Genomic DNA, 23922 nt, shown 5'->3' with positions numbered 1-23922 from the left:
ATAAGCTCCAATACCCCACAATAAAAACCTTCCAATGCACATTGAGTTTTATACATGCAGTGCATACAACTACTTTATTGGTTAGCAAAGTCACAGTGCTCAGCAATGCACAGTAAAAAATGTCTCAGTTTCTTAACATTAAACTGCGTAAACCCTTGAGGATGTAATTATGAGGTGACAGCGCCACCTAGTGCACGACTTTATCACCCAGTGTTTGCGCTGTAAAAACAGAACATTGCTGCAAATAAACAGAAAATGCAAGTTTTTAAATTATAGGACAAAGTTCAGGTAGTTCAGTTAGCTGAGGGTGCATTTTCTTTAAATGTTCACATCTTTGGTCAAATTGGTCACAGAGCAGTGGTGATGGATTTCTTTGATTTTCTAATCGCAGCACTTATTTTTAATGTGTAAAAGTGAGTCTATTGCACTTCCTTTTTTTAAGATACCTCAGGGACTAACTGTAGTAGCTTTGTTATGCTGAAAGAAAGTTTTGTGTGTGTGTGTAAATATAGATTATTAGGCAAAAGTTTGACTGGTTCAGCCCACTTAAGATGAATTTATGTTGTCCACGATGTAAATAAAAATGAGTGTGACCCCTTTGTATATATTGATGAGATATATGCAAATTATACAAGTTATTATAAAAGGACTGATTTACTTAGGATTACCCGTGACGAATGCGAAAATAACCACAAATTCAACTTGGTTTCATTGTGATTCATGATCTTTGCTTTTATCATTAATAACAATACTTAGGCATCATTAAACAAAAAAAACAAAACAAAAAATAATAATAACACTGTAATTAGGACGCAGCTGTTTCTTCTGTATCGCTGGGGAAGAGAGGCTGCTGGTTGGTTGGGGGTTAGTTAAAAAGAACATGGTAGTGGAATGAGGGTGTTTAAAAGGAAGGCATTTTATAAAGAAGAGAAGATGTGAGAGCATGTAGCAGTCTTAGGGTTGGATCTATGATGTGAGGTGGAAACAGGAAAGAAAAGGAGAGGGCATGGAGACAAGGAGAGCTTCCCATACATTACAGATAAGGCACTTGACATACAAAGCTTTAGAGCAACAAAACTCTGTAACACTCATTTCATGATTCCATCTAAAAACAAAATAAAAGCTTCAAAGAACATACCTGTAAACACATTTAATACCCAGAATGATACTTAAAAAATTTACTCAGATCAACACTTTAAATTTGCAGCCGGGTTAACAATCAGAACCCAGACTATTGGGCAGTGAACTCGGCAAATCTGAAATTGCGAAACCGTCCTGCTCCACTGTACTTAACGAAACTACAGCATTTCAACAGAGCAACGCCCATTCGCAGTGACTACATTGAGTCATCGCTCTTCAGTGGGTGGCATCGTCAATGCAAAACTGCTTGAGCTGAAGAAGAGAGGAAAAAGTTATTCAGCAGGAAGTTCAAGTTTTCTATTGGAGTTTATATTAGTTTCTGGCTCTTTTACGGCCTAAACGTCAAAGAACTGTTGAACTCTGGAGATGTCTCTACTGGAAGCAGGAATTGTACAAAGTGAGCCTTGCTGGATTAGGAATGAACAGAAGTTAAAAGGGGACATATTATGCTTGTTTCCAGCACCATATTTTTATTCTTGGGACTCTGCTAGAGGAGCTTTGCATGATTCACAGTTCAGAATAATCATGGGTTATCTTGAAAGAAGCGGTTTTAGCTCCCTGCCAGGTCCCTTTGAAGCATGGTTTATAGTACTGCGCTGAATCTCCACTGCAGCGGGTGATGCTTGCGTTCATACTCGGGCACTGTCACTGTCAACATGAGTAAAACTGAGCTAATAAATCTGGCACAATACTAGATATTTATAATAGTATAAGTGGCAAGCTAGATACAATTAAGGCCTATTAGATGCTGTTCAACTAATGTTTTATCCTTGTGCTAACTTTTAACACAGTGCCATAAATCAGGTATGAGCCAGCTATGATTGGCTGCCTCTTGTAAACAAAAGATTTTAACACTAAGTGGGTAGAGCTGTGTGCCCAAGATTACCATATTAGGGATAGCCTCTCTTTGTGACATCACACAGATCCAGGGGTAGAAAAAACTACCTGAAATAGAGCATTTAGAGTAACATAAGGTCTGAGCTTTTGGCTCACAGGGAATGCCTGCACATGCACAGACCTCATTATCTGAAACTTTGGCCATGTTTAATGTGAACATCCATTATTAAAAGTTTATGACAGAAAATATGGACAGGCATGATAGGTCTCCCTTTAAAAAAAAATCTTGCTGATTACTAAACTCAAACCAGAACACTTTACAAATGGCACAAACCACACCGGAGAGCAGAGGAGCGCAGTCCTACTGCAGGTTATTACTTTATATGAGAGACTCTGTACTTTTGTGCAAAGACATTGCAATAGCTGAACAGATAGTTGCATAGACAGAAACCTAGGGAAATAAATGCCCTATTGTGTCACCTTCACATAACCCACTTTCAGTTGTTTTGTTCTGTTAGTAAAAAGCAAACAAAGAATAAAGCAACTCAATTTCAAAGCAGAAGGCTTTAAAATGGCTTTTTCGCAGCCGTCAGCTGGCTCTAAGGCACACAGTCAGAACATGAAAGCTAAAGTAGAAGCAGCATCACCTCCTCCGCCCCCTCATCTGTCTTCTCCAAACTTTGCTCTTCTCCATTTTTTCTTCCCTGTCTCATTGAAAACGTTTGGGACTAACATCAAACAAAAGGCAGTGATACATTTTTTTCCTCTGATGACAAAGCGAAGAGCCGTGCCACTTAATGTAGTGTATGTCATCTGCTGGATCTCTGTGCCCTCTAAAAAAACATGAATGTGTCTTGTGTAAAAGTAACAGTGCCAAATTTCCTCAGATACCCGCTGTTCTGGGTTTTAGGGAATCACTGGTCCCTCCCTCGCCCACAACCTGTTTCGTCCCTCCCTCCTGCTCCTCTACTGAGGGATATAAGTCCTTCTCACGTTTTTCCATGCTGTGACTTTTATTTCACTCCCTCTTGCTGTGGTTGTTGTTGTGGACTGTGTGACCATTCTGCACCGGGCCATTTTTCTTCATATGCTTTTTCTCTCCTGCCTCCTCTTCCTCCTCCTCTTCTGATTCGTCCGTTTCATCTTTGTCGCTTCTTTCATCATCCACTTTTTCCTGAAAAACATGAGGAAAAGCTCATGAAAATATGTAAACATCGTCATTAATCAGGGAGACCTCCTGCTCATGCTCTCCTGGAGCTCTGCAGAGTGTCAGAACAAACTGTCAAACGTCTTATTCATTTTTGATCTGCAGCTTTTCAGAAGAGAGTATGTGCAAATTTGACTTTCAGAAATAAATGTGTTTTGCAGCATTATTTAGATTTTACTGTTTGACCTAATTGATTTCTTTTGGTTTGCTTACATTGTTGGTGAGGAATCGGATTGCTATGCGTATAATGAGAACGGCCCAGAAGATATGTAGACACTGCAGAGTCATCAGCAGTCCGTTGAAAAAGTAGTAGCCGAAGAACGGCTTATAGATAGTCACTGGATACACCCACGTGCAGTAAATAATCCTGCAAGAGAGACGGCGAGGATTAAGGAGAGTGAAGCATGACAAACAGTGGTATACTGCAGCAGTCAAAATTACTGTTTCAAATCTGTGTATATGTATGTGTGTGTGCTTACCAGAAGGGGAAGATAACAAGGCGGGTGACAATGAAGACTGCAGCAAATACAATGAAAATGTAGTTACAGGCATTTCTCCACCCAGCATAGTTGAACATCTTTGCAGACTGTGAGTGGAAAAGATAAAAAAAATAATCAAAAAGGGAAAGTTTCTGGGGGAAAAAAGCATTTAAGCTTTATTCATAGCTTTCTCTGTTTGTAAATGGGTCCTCTTGAGCTTGACTGGATGAATGTAGTAAAAGCAAAGAGTATTCGTGGTATAAAGGAGGAACTTAGCCAGTGGATCTGTAAAAGATTTAGAGGCTAAAGTGAAAGTGCTTTAAACACGTATTCTCTTTAAAGGCCAACAGGGGGCGATCCTGTGATTACAAAAAGACTTCTGGTCTTCTGATTTCTTGCTCTGTGACCTCAGTGACACTTTTCTGATGATTTTATGGCCTCAGCCAGTAACTTCAAACCATGCTGAATAAAGCATTTAGTTCATTTTATAAATTATGTGTCATAAACAAAGATTATTGGCTAATGATTTGTGTGCTGTGTCCCCCATTTTCACAGTAAGCTCCACCCCTCGCTCATTGTGTCTGGTAAACACCCAGATAAAATCTTCCTAACGTTTAACTGGACTTTGCTAACAGTGGGTGACTTCACGGCATCTATGTTCACCACTTATACAGTCTTTGGCAAAGAGTGAGTATCACATTCCTGCTATTTATGGCCCTTTGACAAACTAAAATACATTTAATGCTTAAGGGAATGACCCCAATTTAAAAAAAAAAAAAAAAAAAAAGGTTACAAATATTTCTATTACTTGATAAAAACCATGGTAATTAATGAAAGTCTAAAGTGTTTATATCCCACAAATAATACTTAAATTGCACTTTCCTCCACAAGGGGGCAGTATGTGATCAGTGTAAAGTCATCAGAATACTCAAAAGGCCAAAACATCCTGCTTAGTGGTGGTAGGGATAAATGACATCAGTGCAAACTGTGCAACATTCAAACACAGTTCTTACACCTTATGGAGTTAAATATCTCCAGCACGACAGGATGTAAATATATGTCGAGTTACACGTTAGTTGATTTTGGGCATGTGCTTTCAATCAGTGTATAAAATGAGGTGAGGCTTTACCTCGAGGAGGTAATCGGAGGAGTCGTGCACCAGCATGATGAGAGTTCCACAGCGGATGTAGTTAACGCACCAGGAGAAGCTGATGAGGAGGATTGTTGCTACATGGTGAACTATCTGCTCCTTGAAGTCCTGGAGAGGGGGAGATAGATGGGGGGTAGTGGTGGGGGGTAAAGATGTTCTTTAATTAATGCTGCGTACATGAAACAGAACACATATATAACCGTGCGCTGTGTTTTAACCAGGTACGTGAGAATGCTAGTAAATCCAGCTTAACATTATCTGGGTTAGACATTTGTGCTGCTGAGACACACTGTGAAAGAGTTTGGCAAGAGTTTTTACCCCACTGTGCTCAGCTGACCAGGCTGAGCAAAGTCCAAGCCAAACACACTCAAAGGCGCACAATACACACACACACGTCACACAAAGGCACACCGAAACACACACACACACGTGTCACAGCAGCCTAATGTCCACTCACAGTCCATGCCAGATGTGAAACTGATCAGAGAAGAGTGACGAAAGACTCTTTGTCAGCCTTGTGTGCAGAATTATGATGCTATAACCACACAGAGATTCAATGGTGGCTGTGTCTGCACAAATGGCATACTCATTTTCATTTTGCATGCCCCCTCTCCATGAACCACCACCTTATCATGGTAAAGGGGTTTGTCTGCCCTAATGATCCTAAGTGCCACGTTGTCAAAATTTGTCCCAAGTAGGGTCTGCCAAGGCAAATTGGTTCTAGGTGAAAGGTCAGACCAAGTGTGATTCACAAGACGCTTATGGAGCCACATTACCTCACCTGGATTGGGGTTACTGGAGCCCTGGAGGCAGGACTGGTCGACGGGCTCACCATTAGCCCTTAGATCACAGGGCTTAGTTGGGTTCAGTATGACTCAGTCTCGTGGACCATGGGATGAGATTCTCTCTGAGTTTCTCAAGGCACTAATTGTTGTGCAAATGTTGTCGCTGATACGTCTCTGCACTGTATGGAAGTTGGGGATATTGATTTGGGACTGGCTTACTGGGGTGGTGGTTCCCCTCTTTAAGAAGGGGGACTGGAGAGTGTTCCAACTTCAGGGGAGTCACACTCCACTAACAGACTAACTGACAGAGGAGAGTCTGTCTGTCAGTCAACCTTCAAATTCTGGAGGAATGTTTGAGGGTGAGTGTGAAGCATATGGGACGAGAATTAGCACTTCAAAGTCTGATGTATTCATTCTCATCCCAAAGTTCTCAACTGGAAAAGTGTGGAGCACCCACTCCAGGACAGGGATGAGTTACTGCCTCAGGTAGAGGAGTGCAGTACACAGCAGAAGGAGCTGAACATGAACATGAAGCTATGTATTTACCAGTCAGTCACCAATGGTTACGAGCTCTGGGTAGTGACCAAAATAATGAGAATGAGCTCCCTCCGAAGGGTGGCTGTGCTCTCCTTTAAAGGTAGGGTAAGGAGCTCAAAGAACAGCCGCTACTCCTCCATACTGAAAAGCGCCAGTTGAGGTGGTTCCATCTGAATAAGATACGACCTGGGCACCGTCTAGGTGAGGTATTCTGGTCATGTCACTGGAAGAACTGGAGGAGGTGGCTGGGGGGCAAACGGTCTGGATATCTCTGCTTAGGCTGCTGACTCTGTCATCCAGACTGGACAAGCAGCAAAAAATTGATTGATGGATGATTGGGAGGAAAGACAAATGTCTTTTCCTCCTTTTCCTGTTCAAATCCTTTGTACTCCTAAACAAAGAAAATCTTTGTGTTCTTGAGATAAATTCACTTACTTTGCGTTTGACATCAGAGGCAACGCTGAAGAGTAGAGATCCATAGAAACCCAGTTCAATCATATAGTACCAATATTGGGATGGCAAGAGAGTCTGAAGGGGAGGAGACAGATCGTTAATTTTAAAGTCAATATAACAGTTTGTGCAAATCACTAGTGGGAAGTGGGGCTGTACTTTTTCCTATATTACAGATTAACCTTCTAAATGTTCTCTGATGAAATTGATTATGGTGTAATTTTAAAAATGACAAATGTCTGGTTTAACTTCAGAGAGTGCCAGTTAACACCTCCAAACTGCATGATTGTAACAGCAACTGTGTGAAGATATTATGTCAATACAGACCAAAATCTCTGAGGAATGCCTCCAGGATCTTGGTGTAGTCATGCTAAGAAAAATTAAGGCAATTCTGAAGACAAAAGAGGCTCCAATCCAGTACCAGCTGAATCTATATGTGTCACGCCTCCCAACCGAGGGAGTATAGTTTACTAAACTAAACTAAAAAGCCTGAGGATGCTTTGGCACAGATATTCACTGAGTCTGGGATCTTCGGTGAGACTATGAGAGAAGTGTTTATGTTAAAACACCTGCTTTAAAGTCCTTAAATCAGACCTTGACAAATGTCACCCATTAAAGACACTAAAACTAACAATAACTAATCAAAACTAAAGTGAAACCGAAACGAAGAAAACCCACTCTAGAAATGTTACTTCCATCATTTCAGGGCAGGCAGAGAGAAACTTTATTACCTTCCAGGACCTTTTTGTTCTGGAGCTTAATTTAATGAACAGATACGCAGTGCATTTATTGTACTTAGTCATTCTAGAGACGTACCAGCACAGGAAAGCCTTGCCACATCTCCTTCAGGTCATACAGCCAAGGTTTCTGGAAGGACATGCAGGATGGGAATGAGACAGCAAAACACGACAGGTGTATTTATAACAACTGACTCAGCACAAGGATGAGTCAATGCTTCCCCCTCTGACAGCGCGAGAGGTGAGGTTATCACGGCAAAGGGAAAGGCAGACTACCACAGAAAGATTCTGAGAGCCGGACAGGTCATGAATATACATAAAAGCATGAGAGGAGGAAGAGGAGTGGTCGAGGTTAACATGGCAGTACTCACATCGATGAGGGCGGCCAGGCCAGCAATGAAAGCAAGAAGGTAAAAGGTAAATCTCCAACTGCAAGAGAACACACACACATACAAACACACTTTCTACTCAGTCAATGAGGAAAGACAGTAGGCACATTTTCTACCAGCAGACATATAAATGCATCACACGCACACATACACACACACACACACACACACAAATTCTCGCTTACAGTCACAAACACACAAGTTAAAGAGAGATGCCAGGCTGCGTGAACTGCCTGGAAAATCTGCTGATAATGTCAAACACAACACACACACGTGGGCACACACAACACACACACACAAAAGCGCACACAGAGACACAGACACAGTCAAATATGTGCTAACAGACAATGAGAGCCACTAGACAACACCCTGTACTGGAGACAGTGATAAGTCATTGTCACTGCTCATACAGGTGTAATAAGAAGACGCTATAGAAAACGCTGCAGCAGAGACACAGATACAGAGAAGGAGTGGGAGTGTGGGAGATACCCCAGTGGGGGAAATAAGGGAGAGATACAGAAAGCCTGTTGTGTGCACATCCACAATACATCGATTCACAAGAAAAATGCCTTTACGCTGTAGCCCGCATAGTGAAAGACACACCATGACCAGAGAGCGACAAGCATGCAGTCACATGCACACCTGCACACACCCACACATACACACACACGTCACATATGCACACACATCACTGTAAATTGGCTGAAATAATGTAGATGTTTGGCCCATACCTGACATCTATAATATTATTTGCTTTATTTCTTTGGTTTTTGTAGTTATTTTTCCCATTATGTGTACCAGGAAAACAAAATCACTTCAAAAGCTATTTTAAGCTATTTTTGAGCATTTAGCCCACTTAAAGCTGTTGTGACACACACAAATTCAGCATCACATCACAGTTACTAATCGAACTTGCGTTACAAAAGCTCTTTAATGATATGTGTGATAGGCAGACAGAGAGAAAAAAATCATAAAACATGCTGTTTCCTGCACTTCCACTTAAATCAGGTCACTTCAGTTCATGTGAAGGGAGGTGGGATACAGAAAACTTTTAAAGGGTGCAGAAAATTATTTTCATTTTTCTGGCAGCAAAGGACAAAAATGTGCCGCTAAAGTGCAAAGCGCAGCCCGCCCAGAAACAACTGCTCTTAACATGACATCAACTCCTGCAAACATCTGCAATAAGCCAAACCAAAGCTAAAGCGGCAAAGAAAGAGTGAGGTTAAAGCTGAGTGTATGGCGACTCCAGCCAAACAGCCAAAGCCTGATTTAGAACAAGTAACAAAAATGCTGATGAGCAGTCAGGCTTAAAGCACTGCAGACTCCATTTCCAGTGGCTTCAGGCAGGTGTTCTATTGTTTCTTTGAGTTAATACTTACACAGTAAAATACAGATCATGCGTGTGACTTCATTAGAGATTTGAGTGGAAGAGACTTTGACTACAGCTTAAGCTTTATGTTGCTAACTTATGACGTATGGCTAAGTAATGCAAATGTAATGAAACAAACGAGTTTCTTCAGGGAACAAACGGGTTCAACTTCAACCCATCCGAATACTTGGCAAACATATCGGTGACTCCTGATTTTACACTTACAGTTTTGTAATTGTCATATTTATCAGAAAGAAAGAAATAAGGGGTGTGAGAGAACAGGGTTTGAAAAGGGTTTCCAGGGTGAGCGTGCACTGAAAAATGTCATGTCTTTTGAGCCTTGTAGGAAAAAACAAAGCTGTAATACTTCCCCTACAACTCCATCTCATGAGTGATGCAATCAGAGGCTCCAGAGAAGCTACAGAGACCCTGTGGTGGGTACAAACTGTATTTCTATCTCACTCTTTTTTACAGTGGCTTTTTCATCCACTGTACACAGTGTGTTCACCGTCTTCTGGGTAAATATGGTAAACTGATCTTTTGAGTTAAAAGCTTTCACAGATCTGCATCAAACGTAAACAACACCCAAGCCAACAGCCATGAAAGACTTACAAACAGGACACATGGGATAATATAATCATTGGATTTCTCTGCATCCATATCAGTGGACAGTATATCTGCATGCTATCAGTACTAGTATCGGTATCATGTTATCTGCTGCTTACTGTCTATTGTACTGTACGTATCTTCAAGCATGCCGCTGTGAATCCTGTCAGCTGTTAGTAGCTGGTCTCAATAGCCTTGTCTTATCAGGTGATCAGGCTGTTGGTTTAACTCGGCTTCTGTTACAGTAAATGTTGGCTTACAAATAAAAATAACCAACAGTGGTGACAGAGCCCCAGCTGCAAAGGCCCTGTGCTAATAAGCATGGTTGGATGTGTGAGTGTGTGTGTGTGTGTGGAGAGCAGGGGCAACATTGCAATGAGTGCAGAAATAGAGGGCTACTTTTGCCCTCAGAAATGTGCTAACGCTCTCTGGACTCTACAGCAGTCATATATGTTTAGAAGAGCACGGGTGCATACCTGGCCTCGCGAAACTTTTTGAGCAGACTCGGTCTGTCCTGGTTCCTTCGTCTCCTGAACCATCGCTGCACTTGTCTTTCTGAGTAGCCAGTCTTCTGGCAAAGACTTGCTACTGAAGACTGAAAACAGCATAAAGAGGTCAGATTTGATTATTTTCCCAGTGACTTAGTTGAGGGCTGCATTACAGCCTTTGTGATTTTGCAATAGAAGGCCAGAGGTATCTACCTGTGTGGGGTTTTTGTTAATCTTACAGTAGTAGGACTCCAGTGTGGTGTTGTGTGGGGCCTTGAGCCGCACCGTGTCTTTAACCCCGAGCAGCGAGGCCAGAGGCGTGGCCACCATCCTGCAATTGTGACATGTTGGGATTAAAAGACAGTGACAAAAAAGGAAGCACAGTTGTGATCATTAAATATTATATAATCTGATATTCAAGCTATTATATAGATATCTTTTTCTGTAAATGTGTTGTTTGGATTACACTGTTTCTTTTATCGTATATTCTAACCATTCTGTGGCTGAATAGGAGGTAGAAATGAAAAACAATGAGGAACAGAGTCTCCTGGCATTAGCAGGGAAACAGAGATGAACGCTGATTAACTCCTGGAAACAGGAACGCTGTTTGCACACTTGTGTGGAAAACAATAACAGTTGAAGAAACAATGGGAATTTATTCATCATAGATCTGGGCACAACAAAAGAAGGATTAAGTAACTACTGAGGGGAAAAAAAGCATAAACTAAGTGAATACAAAGTCAGAAGTGGAGGTACCTGATGAGAGATTAAAGACACAGAGAAATGCATAAATGCATTAAAGGTAAATGTCTGAGATAGAGTAAGACAGAGTGAAAAATGGACCGACCTTTCAAAGATCTGACGGATAATGAGGAATATGAGGGCGATGGGCAGAGCCACCCACAAGTCGCGGGCCTTGGCGTATACTCGTCCATCCCGATCCTCCAGGTCAGCCCAGCCCAGGCCCTCCGGAAACCACCGCCGCTCCTGCCAGAACCACTCACTGAGCTCCGACAACATCCTGAAGCACACGGACACAAACGGAGTCAGCACTTTCAGACAGCGTGTAACCCAAGCTACACTGCAATAGCTATCATTTAGACCCGCAAACCCTAAAATTTGTTGGTGTCAAAATAGGTAAAGAAAAGACAGCTGGATGGTTGCTGGAACTCGCAGGTCACACCTATATTTTTGGAATAATTTCCCATCACAGTCCTGGTGGAAATCTATTTGAAGAAAAGCTGTTGGGCGGTGGAGCAGGTTTTAGCCACGGCTCCTACAGTGTGTTCAATGTGTTACTCTGAAGAAAACAGCCCAGTGAAAAAAGAGAATACAACAGAATGTGGACATGACGCTGGCTGAAACAACAACAGGTTGTTTCCAGTGTTTGTGCATATTTATATCACTGTTTCCATGAGCCGAACAGAAAAACTTTTAGGAGGTTGTTTTTATCAGAATGTTACAACTTAAAGATGTTCTGAGGATTTTGACCATCTTCTAAAAAATAACTAACATGTTAGGAGCGAGCTGCAGCTTCAGCAGAGCTTTTATGATTTTATTTTTATCAATTATCTTTTAAACTAAAATCCCTTTAAAAGTCCTTTGGTTTAAGACAAACAGACCCAACAGAGACTAAAGGCGCATGCTGCTACTTCTGTTGCTCTTTTAAAAGTAAACACATTTTCTAAAAATATGCCTTTCTGAGTCATTTTGAAGGAAATATCTGCTGATGTGGGGGACTCCCTCACGAACAGCTGCAGTAGAGTCATTTCTGCACATTTTACTAATAAATTTGTTACGTTAAAAGTATGATCACTTCTCTATTATTAAAGTTCCAAGAGCTTTAATAATAGAGCATTTCTCCTATTTCTCACCACTAGTGAGAGTAGGAATGTTGATCTTTCATAAATGAGCATCTCTTTCAAAGTATAGTGATATTGTTCTTCCTAAAATCTGTATCCATAAGCAGGGATGAGCAAGCAAAGAGGTAAACTGAATAACTGAGCTAAAAAGTTTTGTAATTCTTCATCATTTTTAATTTTTATTTCATTTTAAATCTTTCTTTGTTTCTTCCAGTTTAGTTTGAGTTAGTCTCCACAGTGGGTTTATTTGTCTCAGTTTAGTTTTTACTGTTTCAAAAAGTTTCGTTTTTATTAGTTCCACTGTTAGTTCTAGTCTTTTTTAATTATTGTTATATGGGTGGCAATTATCAGGGGCCTGCCAATCAGAAGTTAGGTGGCTTGTGAAGTATGCTCAGGTAGATGCTAAACTCCTGATGCACCTATCAGAGTTTGAGTGGGAATTTTAAGGGTATTACACACCGAGTGTGTTGTGAAAAAGCGACATGAAAATCCGAATTTTCCAGATTTGAACTTATCATGTAACAAATTTACAAACTGAACATGCTGTGTTTTTGCGGAAAATGTGTTTTCTTGTTTTCCCCTGAGGATGTCATGGGCTGGACTGAGATAGTTTGTGAGCCTGTCCCAGCCCTCAGGCCATATTTTGCCCATATGTGGTCTATAGACTGGCTATACACGCATCCACTATACATCCCTGGCTATGTATATAGGAGGACAGCTGTAATCGGATACATAATTTGGAGAATTGGATGATTTCCCCCTAAGTGGAAGCCTTGCTGTGTGTTTCCTACCATGCATATAACAGAGCAAAGACAGCATGCATAGAAGTCAAGAGGCCCTCACAAGAGAGGAGAAGGCAGACCAACAACTAAGCAAATCTTTCCCTCCACATGTGCTTAGTCGAGGGCAGCGCTTTCTCCTCAGACAGTACATAGCTGAATATTTCTGATGCAAAGTTCAGGGAGTGGCAGAAAGAGAGAGTGTAAAGAGGTTTGAATGAATATCTGCGGGACGTGAGTCATGAGTCAGTCGTAAGTGCAGAGCAGCGGGGGCGCTCCAAAGCACTCTATCTCCGGTGTCCCCCTGCAGATCTACAGTAACTCCCCTCCCAACAACTGCAGCTGCGAATGCCAAAACCTCGTAACCGCTTCATCCCCACCCTGCTGCTCCATGCCAGTTATTTAAAAAGGATTCCCTCCTTAGCTTAGAGAGCCAAAACCATGTGTAATGCCTCCCTGTCATGACTATCTTTAAAATTTACAGCCTAAACCCGACGTAGCCATTAATGTTGATAGAGTTTTACAGAAAGAGAAGCAGAAGCACTAAAACAACTGTGCGATTCATAAATTTTTTAGCATGTCCTTATCCGTGTTTAGAGCTGTGTTTGGTTTTAACGTTTCTGATAAGAGCTCACATGAAATACTTTAATATCAGTGCAGAAAAAGAGTTTCTCTGAGAAATAAATAAGCGCCTTTTCTTTAAATTAGACCCTTATAATGTTGAAAACACCCATTAAATGGACGCAAAGGGGACATCTAAACATTACTTGTTTCTCCTGACCAACAGATGGAAACTGCAAAGTATGCAGTTTTTTTTATTACTGACTACTGATTATCTATTATTAAACCAGCATTTGTCATATAGAGAAGAAGTGTACTGTTTGACTGACCTCCTTCCTCTACTGGCCTTTTATTGGTGTACTGAACTCATCAGACTGATTAGTAGATGTTTACATATTTAAACATATGCAAGATTCCCAGTTTGCCCCCAGGAGGAGACACAAATCGATTTGGGATTGGGATCGAATTAAACACACTGGAAGCGATTTGCTCAAAGCTGCTAGCTTGTCGTCTACAGACAGCCAAACCTCTGGTTGCCCAGGTAACACTAATATACGGGTGTCAAACGTAAAGCCTACAATTGGGTCGGCAAAGACTCCAAATCCGCCCACCTGACAGGTCTGGAAAATGTGGGCACATATTTTCCACTTTCACTGATCTGGCCTACTTAAGAAAGTGGGCAGTATGTGTCCCTTATTTAACGAGCAGATCATATGCCAATCAACAGTATTCTTCGCTCTCATTGGTAGTTACCTCTGTTGCTCACCTGCAGATATTTCACCCATAGTCACAGGCTTAAGGAGCAGCCAAAATGATTACTCCACTTAATCACACAGACTTTGGGAAAATGAAAAGACCACTACAGTTATAATTTCAACTATTATCAATTACTAAAACAAACATTGTGCCACTTTCTGTGTTGCAAGACTCCTTCTTCTTTTTTTTGCTATTCAGCACATCCTTTCCCTTTCCTGTTGCCCCTCAATAAAACTCCAGATTCACTCCCAGACAGACCGTGGGAGTTTTAGCTCAGTTAATAATTAATTTATTCAGTTTTTCCATTTGGATAATTAAGTTCAAGTCTTCGCGTAAACAAAGACGTTTCTTTAGTTTCATGATTCCACAATTTTCCTGATTATTTAGATTTTTTCATCTGTAACAGAAAAGCCATAATTTATCTTTTATGTTTAACTTCATAACTAGTTCAAGAAATTCAGCTTCACTTCATGTAAACTGCAGCTCACTGACACTGTTGGCTACGTCTCATGGTTCAGTTATTTTCCTCATCATGTCATGTTAGTCATGGCCCCAGTTTCCTGTTGCAGGAGCACGGCCGACTGAGCATTGGCCTGCCCCTTCTTGCACCCCACCATGCCCCTTCTTTTAACACAGGTAGTGGTGGATGGGAAGGGTGACATATTTTTCCTGGTCACTTTGCCAGCTCTTCCACTTCGGTAGCCCTACATCTCACTTTTCCCAGAGTGTGCTGCCAGATCTTAAGAGGTCGTCTGAGCAGGGTTTTTGCATGCATGTCCGGCTCCATTATAAAAAACAACAACAACGGTGTAATCTCATTGAAATCCGATAACTAAATGAGCTTCTGAGCATCACTACGGATGGCCCAAAGAGCAGATGGCACTTATTCCCCTGTGTAAATATGTGATTTCCTATAATTAAAAATAAAAATAAACACTGTTTATGAGTGTGTCCGCTGTGATTAGTTCACCAAACACATACACACAAAAGCAAACAAAGGGGGGAACATGGTACTAAACAAAGTTCTTTTAATTTCTCATTATTGTAGCAGTATATGGTGAGTTCAACTTAGGATCCCAGAGGGTATTTTTAGGGTGACTTGTTGAGTTCATGCAGTGAATTCAGCATGTTCAAGCACTTTCCCCCCCACAGCTTTCCTAACCCTTCATGCTATTGGCTCACTAGATCACATGATCAGACTCTGACCATTTTAATGGTCCAATAAAAATAAAGGAAGCCTCTGGCAGGGGAGGGAAAAAGGAAGTTGTCTGTGTTTGTCCCTTTCCTTCTGTTTTTCTGACAATGAATGTACAGTACAAGCATGTTTGGTGATTATCAACAGTTCTCTCAGTTCACCAGCTGTCACTGCTGTTTCTTTTTAAGCTTTTCCTGGATCCTGGGTTTTCAAACAAGTGATGTAGCTTCTCAGAAATTTTAGTAAAAACCTACACAGACACTCACTGGTTCCTGGTACAGAGTCCAGGAAAATTTGGGGAATGTAAACATGCTGCCACCACACAAAGGAAGCACTCCAGATTTCCCATTCATCTCCACAGATTAAGAACATCTCATGAAGATTTACAGTCAGCCTTTTTCTGGATGGTAGAGGACTGAGTCAGCCAGAGGAACATAAGTCACGAGACAGTAGTGATATGCTCTGACTGTGAGTCACTTGTACCAAGCCACCTATGATTGTACAACCATCCATTTACTCATATCCATCCACACTTGACACATTCAACAGCAAATGAAAATCCAAAATCAAATTTAAAATCCCTTTCATCACACACAAAGTCTTGAATAATCAGGTCTCATCTTATCTTAAAGACCTCATAGTATCGTATCACCCCATTAGAGCACTTCAGTCTCAGACAGTTCTTGGAGTATTTAAAAGTAGAATGGGAGGCAGAGTCTTCAGCTTTCAGGTCTTCCTCCCCTCACCCCACACCTGTCGTGGCAGATGGCCGCCCCTCCCTGAGCTGGAGGTTTTTTCCTGTTAAAAGGGGGGTTTTCCTTCCCACTGTTTCCTTCTGCCACTGCTCTTGGGGAGATTTAACAAAATAAAGCACATTGAGGCAACTGTTGCTGGGATTTGGCACTATATAAATAAAACTGAATTGAACTGAATGAATGGATCACTTACACGATAAGCTATAAAAACTACTATTGGAGACCAGAAAGAATGGTACACTGATGGTAATTTTAGCAAAATTCAAAAGACTGGAGTTCTGCTGTTGGACATTTTTTTAAACATGGGTTGTTCTGAAAAGCTAAACTAAATTCAAGTGTGGTACTTAACAGGATGTCACTGTTGTAAAATGTCAGTTTGTGAAATTTCTTCCTTCCTAGATTTTCCACCAGCAGCTGTAAATGGTTTTATTGAAAAGTGGAAGTGTTTAGTAACTACAGGAATTCAACCACAAAGTGGGAGACCACATAAAGTTACAGAGAGGGGTCGCCAAGTGAGTAAAAATCACTAACAAACCGCAGACTCAATAATTGTGGAATTCAAACCTCCTCTGACATTAACATCAGCACAAAAACTGAACGCCAGGAGCTTCATGACATGGGTTTCCATGGCTGAGCAGCTCCTGTTGCTGTGTTGGTGGCCCAGTACTTTTGCCCACATAGTATATTTTAAATATTATATATCTTTAAAAAAAAGGTGGCTGTTTATATTTTAAACAACTGTAAGGAAGTAAAAAAAAAAGGATGAAATAGTAGCCTGATTATGACTTATCTATAATACGTTAAGTATCACCAGTTCATCTATATTTATATATAGCATACTGCAATACACAATTCATTCCAACATACTTTAAAGTTTAGCATGTATTTTTTTCCTGGTATTACTCACACAAATGATGTGTTTTTGTAAAAGGAACCACACAAGGATTCACTAAATAAATCTTTTTTGCAGGATTACTTTTTAACTTTTTTTTAACATAAAAATGTTAGAAAATTGTAATTACTTAGAATATAAACGGGTTATACAATATCTGTCACTGATAAAGAAAACAGTTTACGTATGATAAAGTAATAACGTGTAAAATATAATGAGAGTCATAAACTATCCCACTCATTTTAGTTGGTCACTTCATAGTTAAAGGCTCATAAACTGCTGGCCCTGGTGATTTAGTACAACTGGTTTGATAAGGATATTGAGTTACATCTCAGTCACTTGGCACTAAGTGTTTGCTCAATGCTTATTCTCTAAGTTATTTATTGAATTTAGATTGCTCTAAATCTGCATATTGATTCTACACTGAAGATCTATCCATGTATATATGTAGATGGATAAAGTTACATTTTTATTATAATCACATGATACGTCATCATTGGTGGGGACAGTGTTAAGCCATATTGAAAAAAATATCTCTACAGATATGGAAGAAAACAACATCTATAATTTTTAAGGGTCATGGGGTTGTTGGAGCCTATTCCGTGCTGATATAGGCAAAAGGTCCCGAGTCTGTCACAGTCGGCCTAATCACGTTCACACATGCAGTGAATTTATAATTGTTAACAAAGCTCACATTGATGTGTTTGGATTTTTGGAGGAAAACAACACAGCCACAAAGAAATCCTGCAAACTCAACCCAGAAAGGTCAGCAGGTCTGAACCCAGAACCTTCTTGCTGTGAAGAAACACTGCTTACCACTGCACCTCCGTCCTGCCCTTTGGCATAGTCACAACATCTAATCTAATTATCTTCTATTTCTGGGCACAACGTTTTTTCATCTATATGGTGTTTTAAGTACTGATTCATGTTCATACACACATAATTTATACTTACCACTCTTAATTATTAATTGATTGATGATTTTATTATTGTGCTATGCATAATTTACATTTATCCATTCCCACTAGGCTTATAAGCCACCAATAACAAATAACCAGAACCAGGGAAGCCACATCACTTACAAGTACTGAAGAAATAATCCGACCTGACGTCTTTTCTGACCTTTGGAAACAAAGCTTTGGTAAGAAGACTTAAAAGGGCAGAAAAGTCCACATTTTGAGCCCTGCACATGACATATTTCTAGGTTAAGGAATTAAAAACCACTCGGTTATGTTCTACCAGCAAAACTACTTGGTTAGGTTTAGAAAAAAATAGTGGTTTAGGATAAAATGCAAAGGCTGGCACCTTTTTTAAAGCTCAGTTTTATTTGCTGTCAGGGTGACACATAACCTGCTGAACAGTGTGGACAACATAGATGCTGCAGGCATGAAATATACTTCCTATTAAAATACATTAATTGCAAAGGCACACTGTCATATAAACACGTGACAGTTTGTGTTTTGTTATGAGATCAGAGTGGATTATCAGGCCAAATAATCAGCCAGGCTGATAATCAGGCAATCCGTAATATCAACCCCTAATTGTAGCCCAATGTTTGAGGGAAACACTGGATTCATACAATTTTTTTGCAACTCAAACTCTTCAAATACTTTAATCTCAGCCGTGGACTAAATACAGTATGTCAAGGCCCCCTATATACACTGTTTATGTATTATGGTCCAGCTCACAGCCACGGATTAGGAATCACAGTACAAGCCATGAAAACCTGAATGCACACATTGTGGGATGAAGTGGCAGTTCAGGAGGCTGGCATGCTTTCTGCACATGGTTCATTAGCTGTAACTCAGGTCATGCTTTGGATATTCTTGCCAGAGAGTTTTCAGGGTGAGTCATACACATCATTCACATTTTATACGTCCTTACACTTGATAAAAAAATAGTTTTTTAAAATAGATATTTTTATTAGACACAGTGAATAAAGAAACACAAAAAAGCATATATGTAAATTAGATCTTTTACGTGTAAGAAAATGCAAAATCATCCTAAAGCAGACGGACAGCTCAACGGTTTCATCACTGTCACGGAGTCTGTGTTTTAGATAGAGATCACAAGTCAGTCGGTTTTAGTACCACTGACACTGATCTGTGACACTGATGAATTATTGATGAGACCGTTCAATCAGGCAGCAGGCTGATCTGAACAGGCTTGTTCAGGTGGTGTGGGGACATCGTAATACTGATTTTCTTCTCCTCACAGTTCAATTCGGCCCCTTTGAGCAAGCACGGCGCTCTTGCTGAGGCCAAACGCTTTGCCCTCTGGACATATAGGACGCTCAAAAACATGCAACAGAAAAATGAGCCCCAACAGACTTACTGATTACTCATTGAACAGTTTGGAAGAAGAAGAGGTAATCATTGACAGCTGACAGCTGTTATCTGTCCAGGTTAGGCTGAGGTAAAGGAAAAACTGCATTGTGTTTTCTTTTCTCTGCTGTTGGATTTCGGTGATGTTTATCCTGGATGGACGCAAAGATTCAGTCTGTAAGAGCAGCACAGCAGTTATTAATTGGATGACTGATTAATCATTTAAATGAACTGCTGCGTAAAATCCTTCAAAAAAGTTACAAATGGTCATCAGCCAACAGTGTGGAACAGTTCCGGCACAGGCTAAAAGCAGCCTATCTAAAGCAGTGTTTATGGTCACAGTAATTGTGACATCATCATAACCCCGAAGGGGGGCTGGCATAGTTCTATGTTGGTTCTACACGGAAATTTGCAGACCCTTATCTACATGTTTTGCACCCAGTCTGAGGGCTACTCTTGGTCATGTTTGTGGTGTTGCTGTTCCTTTAGTTTAGCTCCTCCCACTAAGGAGATAATAGACAAACATCTTCTTCATGGGGAAGTGAAAACAGGCGTTAAAAATAATGAAAACTGTCCAGTGCGGCCACGGTTTGTGGTTCTCGTGCTGCTTTTTTGATCTTTGATGGTGTTTCTCCCTCTTCCTAGTGAACTCCACTGTCACTCCATTTCCTTTACAAGCCCACTTTTTCAACCAATCAGCAATTCATCTATGCACAATGTCAATCCTGAAAGACGGCACTGTGGTTTTTTTAAAGGATTGCATGGAAGCAACTAGTCATCAGAGTCAATCCTTTACTCAGCATATCCAAATGCCAGTGCAAATAGACACAAATGCAATAGCTGGGAGTCACGTCACTCCCAAGTTGAGTGCCTTCCAACTAATAAAATCGGAATAGCAAATTGATGATTAGTGTAAATTAGTGTAAACACTGATAAGTGTAAATGGTAAATGGACTGATTCTTATATAGCGCTTTTCTACTCTTCCGGAGCACTCAAAGCGCTGTATACAACGTGCCACATTCACCAATTCACACAAGCACTTTCTCCTATGCTTTGTAAGTGCTTACCGATCAGTAGATGACCCTAAATGAAATTAAATATGTGTAATTAAATCTTCCCAAAAAATTGAATCATTCTCATAAACTCAGAATAAATCTTAATTAATTAATTAATTATAGCTAGAGATCATCCCCATATATACCATAGACAGAGGAGAAAAGAACTAGACAGCGTGCATATGACCAGAATGATATAAAAGTGTTCATCAGAGTGGCAAACTGGGGAAAAGAAACTGTGTCTGTGGCAGCTGGTTTTAGGAAACACCACTCTGTAGCACCTGCGTGAAGGCAGCAGTTTGAACAATCTATGTTATATATATGTATATGTATATGTTTATGTTAGTTTATGTATAGATTAGACATACGACCACCCTCCCATCTCGAGACAACTGACAATGAGCCGGCTAAACAAGAACAACAACAGCTGATTATAAGTTAATGTTATGCCAGCTACTGTTAGGCTCAAATGTCATAAAAATGAAACTTTCTCTCTAATAAACACTTTGATTACATTCTCACATAATATGAGTTTTTTCACTTAGTGTCCAACAATGAGCTACTTCAAAGAACGTTTCACTAATGGCTAACAGCAGCTAACAGACACGGAGGCTTCAGAAAAGTTCAGGATATCGAAACAGCTCATCTCAGTATCGCTTTCATTAGATACAAGTAAGCTTCACTGACAAATTCCTTTACAGCCTCCTCCAGAGTAAACACAAGCGGAGACACAAGTGGACACAAGCTGAGGTAAACCGCAGACTAACAGCCTAACAGCCTACACTAACTACAGATGAACAGTGGCCAGAGTTGTTTGTCCTACCTTACCAAGATTTATCAACATGAATTGGAAGTAGTTAGGAAAAATAACGTAGTTGAATGCAATCTGTAATCTACTGACATCTAGTGGTGAGATCTTACACACTGTAACTCTAAAAAACACCGCTGCAGCATGTTCAGACATAGAGCCCTGTCAATGTTCTGCATAAGGCTTTTTTTAGCTAGTCACAAATACACAACAGCTGCCACACGGTTTTAAAGCTTTACTGTTTTATTACTGTTTACAGTCACTGATCTTGGATTGTTAAGTTGGGGTTGTTGGAGCTGCTCTGGAATGCACTATTGTGCTGGTGTGCACACCAGCCAAAACACTAGTTAGCAGTAGTGTTTCTCTCTTCAAACTGATCTTTCAGACCATCAAAAAGAAATGACAGTGAAAGAATAAGTAGCTAGAAAAACATAGGAAGAAACAACAATACCAAACACATCTAGTTCCAGTTTTAGGGAGTAAAATGTCAGGTTATAGCATAGGTTATGGTGTAGATTTAACGTAGAAGTGCAAATCCCACTTAATGGTCCCTTTTGGGCCACTGTATAGCATTACAGAGAGCAAAAACTGCTGTCATTAAAAAGTCTGTAAAGTTAAAAGTACTTCTATCCCCTCATAAGGTGACCGAACTGTAAATGTAGTGTCTATTTAAAGTACCACTGAGTGCACATCTCCTCAACACATTATAGTTACACAATAGCACAGTCAAAAAATTGTTTGCCTTGGCAACAGGCAGCACCTGTAGCTGCTGTCCCTTATATACATACACCTAAATAAGCAGTAAACACAAGAGGTGCCAGCTGGTAGCCGGAGCTGCAAACATAAAACAATAGCGGCTCCTACAGTGAAGCCATATATATATACACTATTGTGTATAACTAAACAAGAACTGAATATGAGAAGACTTTAAGGACTTCTCATCCTATCAACGATTTGTTTTGTTAATAAAATGCTAATTAAATTAAAAAAAAGAATTTTTTCAAGAAACAAAACATTATATTGTCTGGCCATTAAAGCATATAGTAAAGTGGGCGTTTCTGTTTATACAGTATCTTTCAACTTATTAAATGTTGGTCTATATTGGTCTAAGTGCTAAAAACATCTCCAGAGTGGACTTCTTCACATTAAAGGGAAAATTTTGTACAAATTGGTTTTATTGGTCTGACTCACATGAGGTTAAATATGGCACTCCTGTAATTAGCCTACTTCTTGGATATTATAACTGTGACAATATATTATACATACTTGCCTGCTATGATGTCATGTATTTACACATGTCTGAGTATGAAAGAGTCATTGTGGCAACATCAACAAAACAAACAATTATTCCTCGTATAGCAGCTACAGCTGCCTCCTCTCATTTGAAAGCTTTAGTATTTATGTTTACTTAGCATTCTGCAGATTTGCTTTAATGTAGCTACTGCAAAGTGAAGCATATTAAAGACTACCTGGAGGAGATGGTGAAACGGAGATGATTAAACATAGAAAAAAAGATATATACTATTTAAAATTATATTTGTATAGTGGGGCTGTGATTTGTGTGTGTGTGTTAGTTACAGTGATAATGTGGCTAGTTAGCAAACTTTAGCGATCCACCGTTGAAGCAAGCGCCAGACTGCCCTCGTGTCCTCATATTACACAGCCACCGGCAGGAATAATTAATCTACCATCACATATGAACCCAGCTTACGCCTGGTTTTTATTCTCTTTCTGTCGTTAAGACACCGAAAGCGGCCTGTTATTTTTAATTGCCCGATTCCTGCATGAGTGCGTAATGACGTCTGAGGTGAGCGAAGATGCGGAGCGTGCGTCTCCCGCAAACACTCACGCGCACATAAACGACCAACGTCTACCAACCGACATGAAAGTGAAACGGTACTTACTTTGGTGTCTTTCTCGCGCCGTGAAGAAGAAGAAAAAATCTTCTTTCCACCAAAAATTTGCAGTTGTCTTTTGTTTTTTTCTCCTGGTCCCGCGTAGCTCGCTGGAAAAAAAAAAAAAAGCTAACGGTCCCGTTGAGTGTGCCCAGCCCGCTGGTTGTGCTCAGAAGGGCGCAGCTTACTGATTTTTACATGTTTCCATGGAGAACAATGTGCGAGAAAAGGGAAGGAAAGGGGAGCTACAGATGGGGGAGAATTTGTGTGATGCTGCAATGCGATATCGGTGGCTTTTCTCCCAGCAGTGTTCAGGTAGTTTTTTCCCCCCTCCCTCGTCGTGTCCCAGCTAATTCCCCCTCGTGTGTCCCGGGAGTCGGCGGGGTCTTTGTGGCCGGACAGAGGATCGGGTCGGGCCGGCAGGAGAGCGGACTGAGAGGCGCAGACAGAGAGGGAGGAGTGAGGGGATAACGGAGAGGGAGGGACGCAGATGACGTCCAAGCACATGAGAGAGCATTTGGCTCACACACACTCACACACACATATCCGCGTTTTTTTTCCGTTCGGAATAAAGTTTTACCCCCAAATCTTTGTATCCGAAACAGCCGTGTCTGGTATTTTTCTTTAATTTAAAAAGCTATCAATTTTTTTTTAAATTTCGTAACTTACAATACTGATCGGCTGGAAGCTTTGCCGTGGCTGACCTTTAACCTCGTTTTTTGCTGACGTAGCATCTGCTGTTGACTGAATGTTTACTATAATGTAGAAATCCTTTGGTGATGTCCCACTCAATCGTGACCTTTCTGTTACATTTTACTGGGCGTTTAATCAAATATTTTTTAATGATCAATAATAATAATAACAA

General features: G+C 40.5%; 1 protein-coding gene across 1 annotated transcript; it reads right to left on the bottom strand.

Annotated features, from left to right (window-relative positions):
- Positions 1-851: 851 nt before the first annotated feature.
- Positions 852-23662, bottom strand: cers2b (ceramide synthase 2b). The gene is made up of 11 exons (XM_003450989.5): positions 23067-23662; positions 11022-11195; positions 10388-10505; positions 10163-10281; positions 7694-7751; positions 7402-7452; positions 6571-6663; positions 4793-4921; positions 3664-3770; positions 3398-3551; positions 852-3151 (listed from the first exon to the last, which is right to left on the bottom strand). Exons 2-11 carry the CDS (start codon positions 11192-11194, stop codon positions 2996-2998), a joined length of 1158 nt encoding a protein of 385 aa, XP_003451037.1. The 5' UTR covers position 11195; positions 23067-23662; the 3' UTR covers positions 852-2995.
- Between the last annotated feature and the right edge of the window lie 260 nt (positions 23663-23922).

The sequence above is a fragment of the Oreochromis niloticus genome, linkage group LG11 (genome assembly GCF_001858045.2).
Source record: "Oreochromis niloticus isolate F11D_XX linkage group LG11, O_niloticus_UMD_NMBU, whole genome shotgun sequence".
Classification (NCBI taxonomy): domain Eukaryota; kingdom Metazoa; phylum Chordata; class Actinopteri; order Cichliformes; family Cichlidae; genus Oreochromis; species Oreochromis niloticus.
The sequence above is the reverse complement of the archived record's forward strand: the minus strand, read 5'-3'. Positions and strand labels throughout refer to the sequence as shown.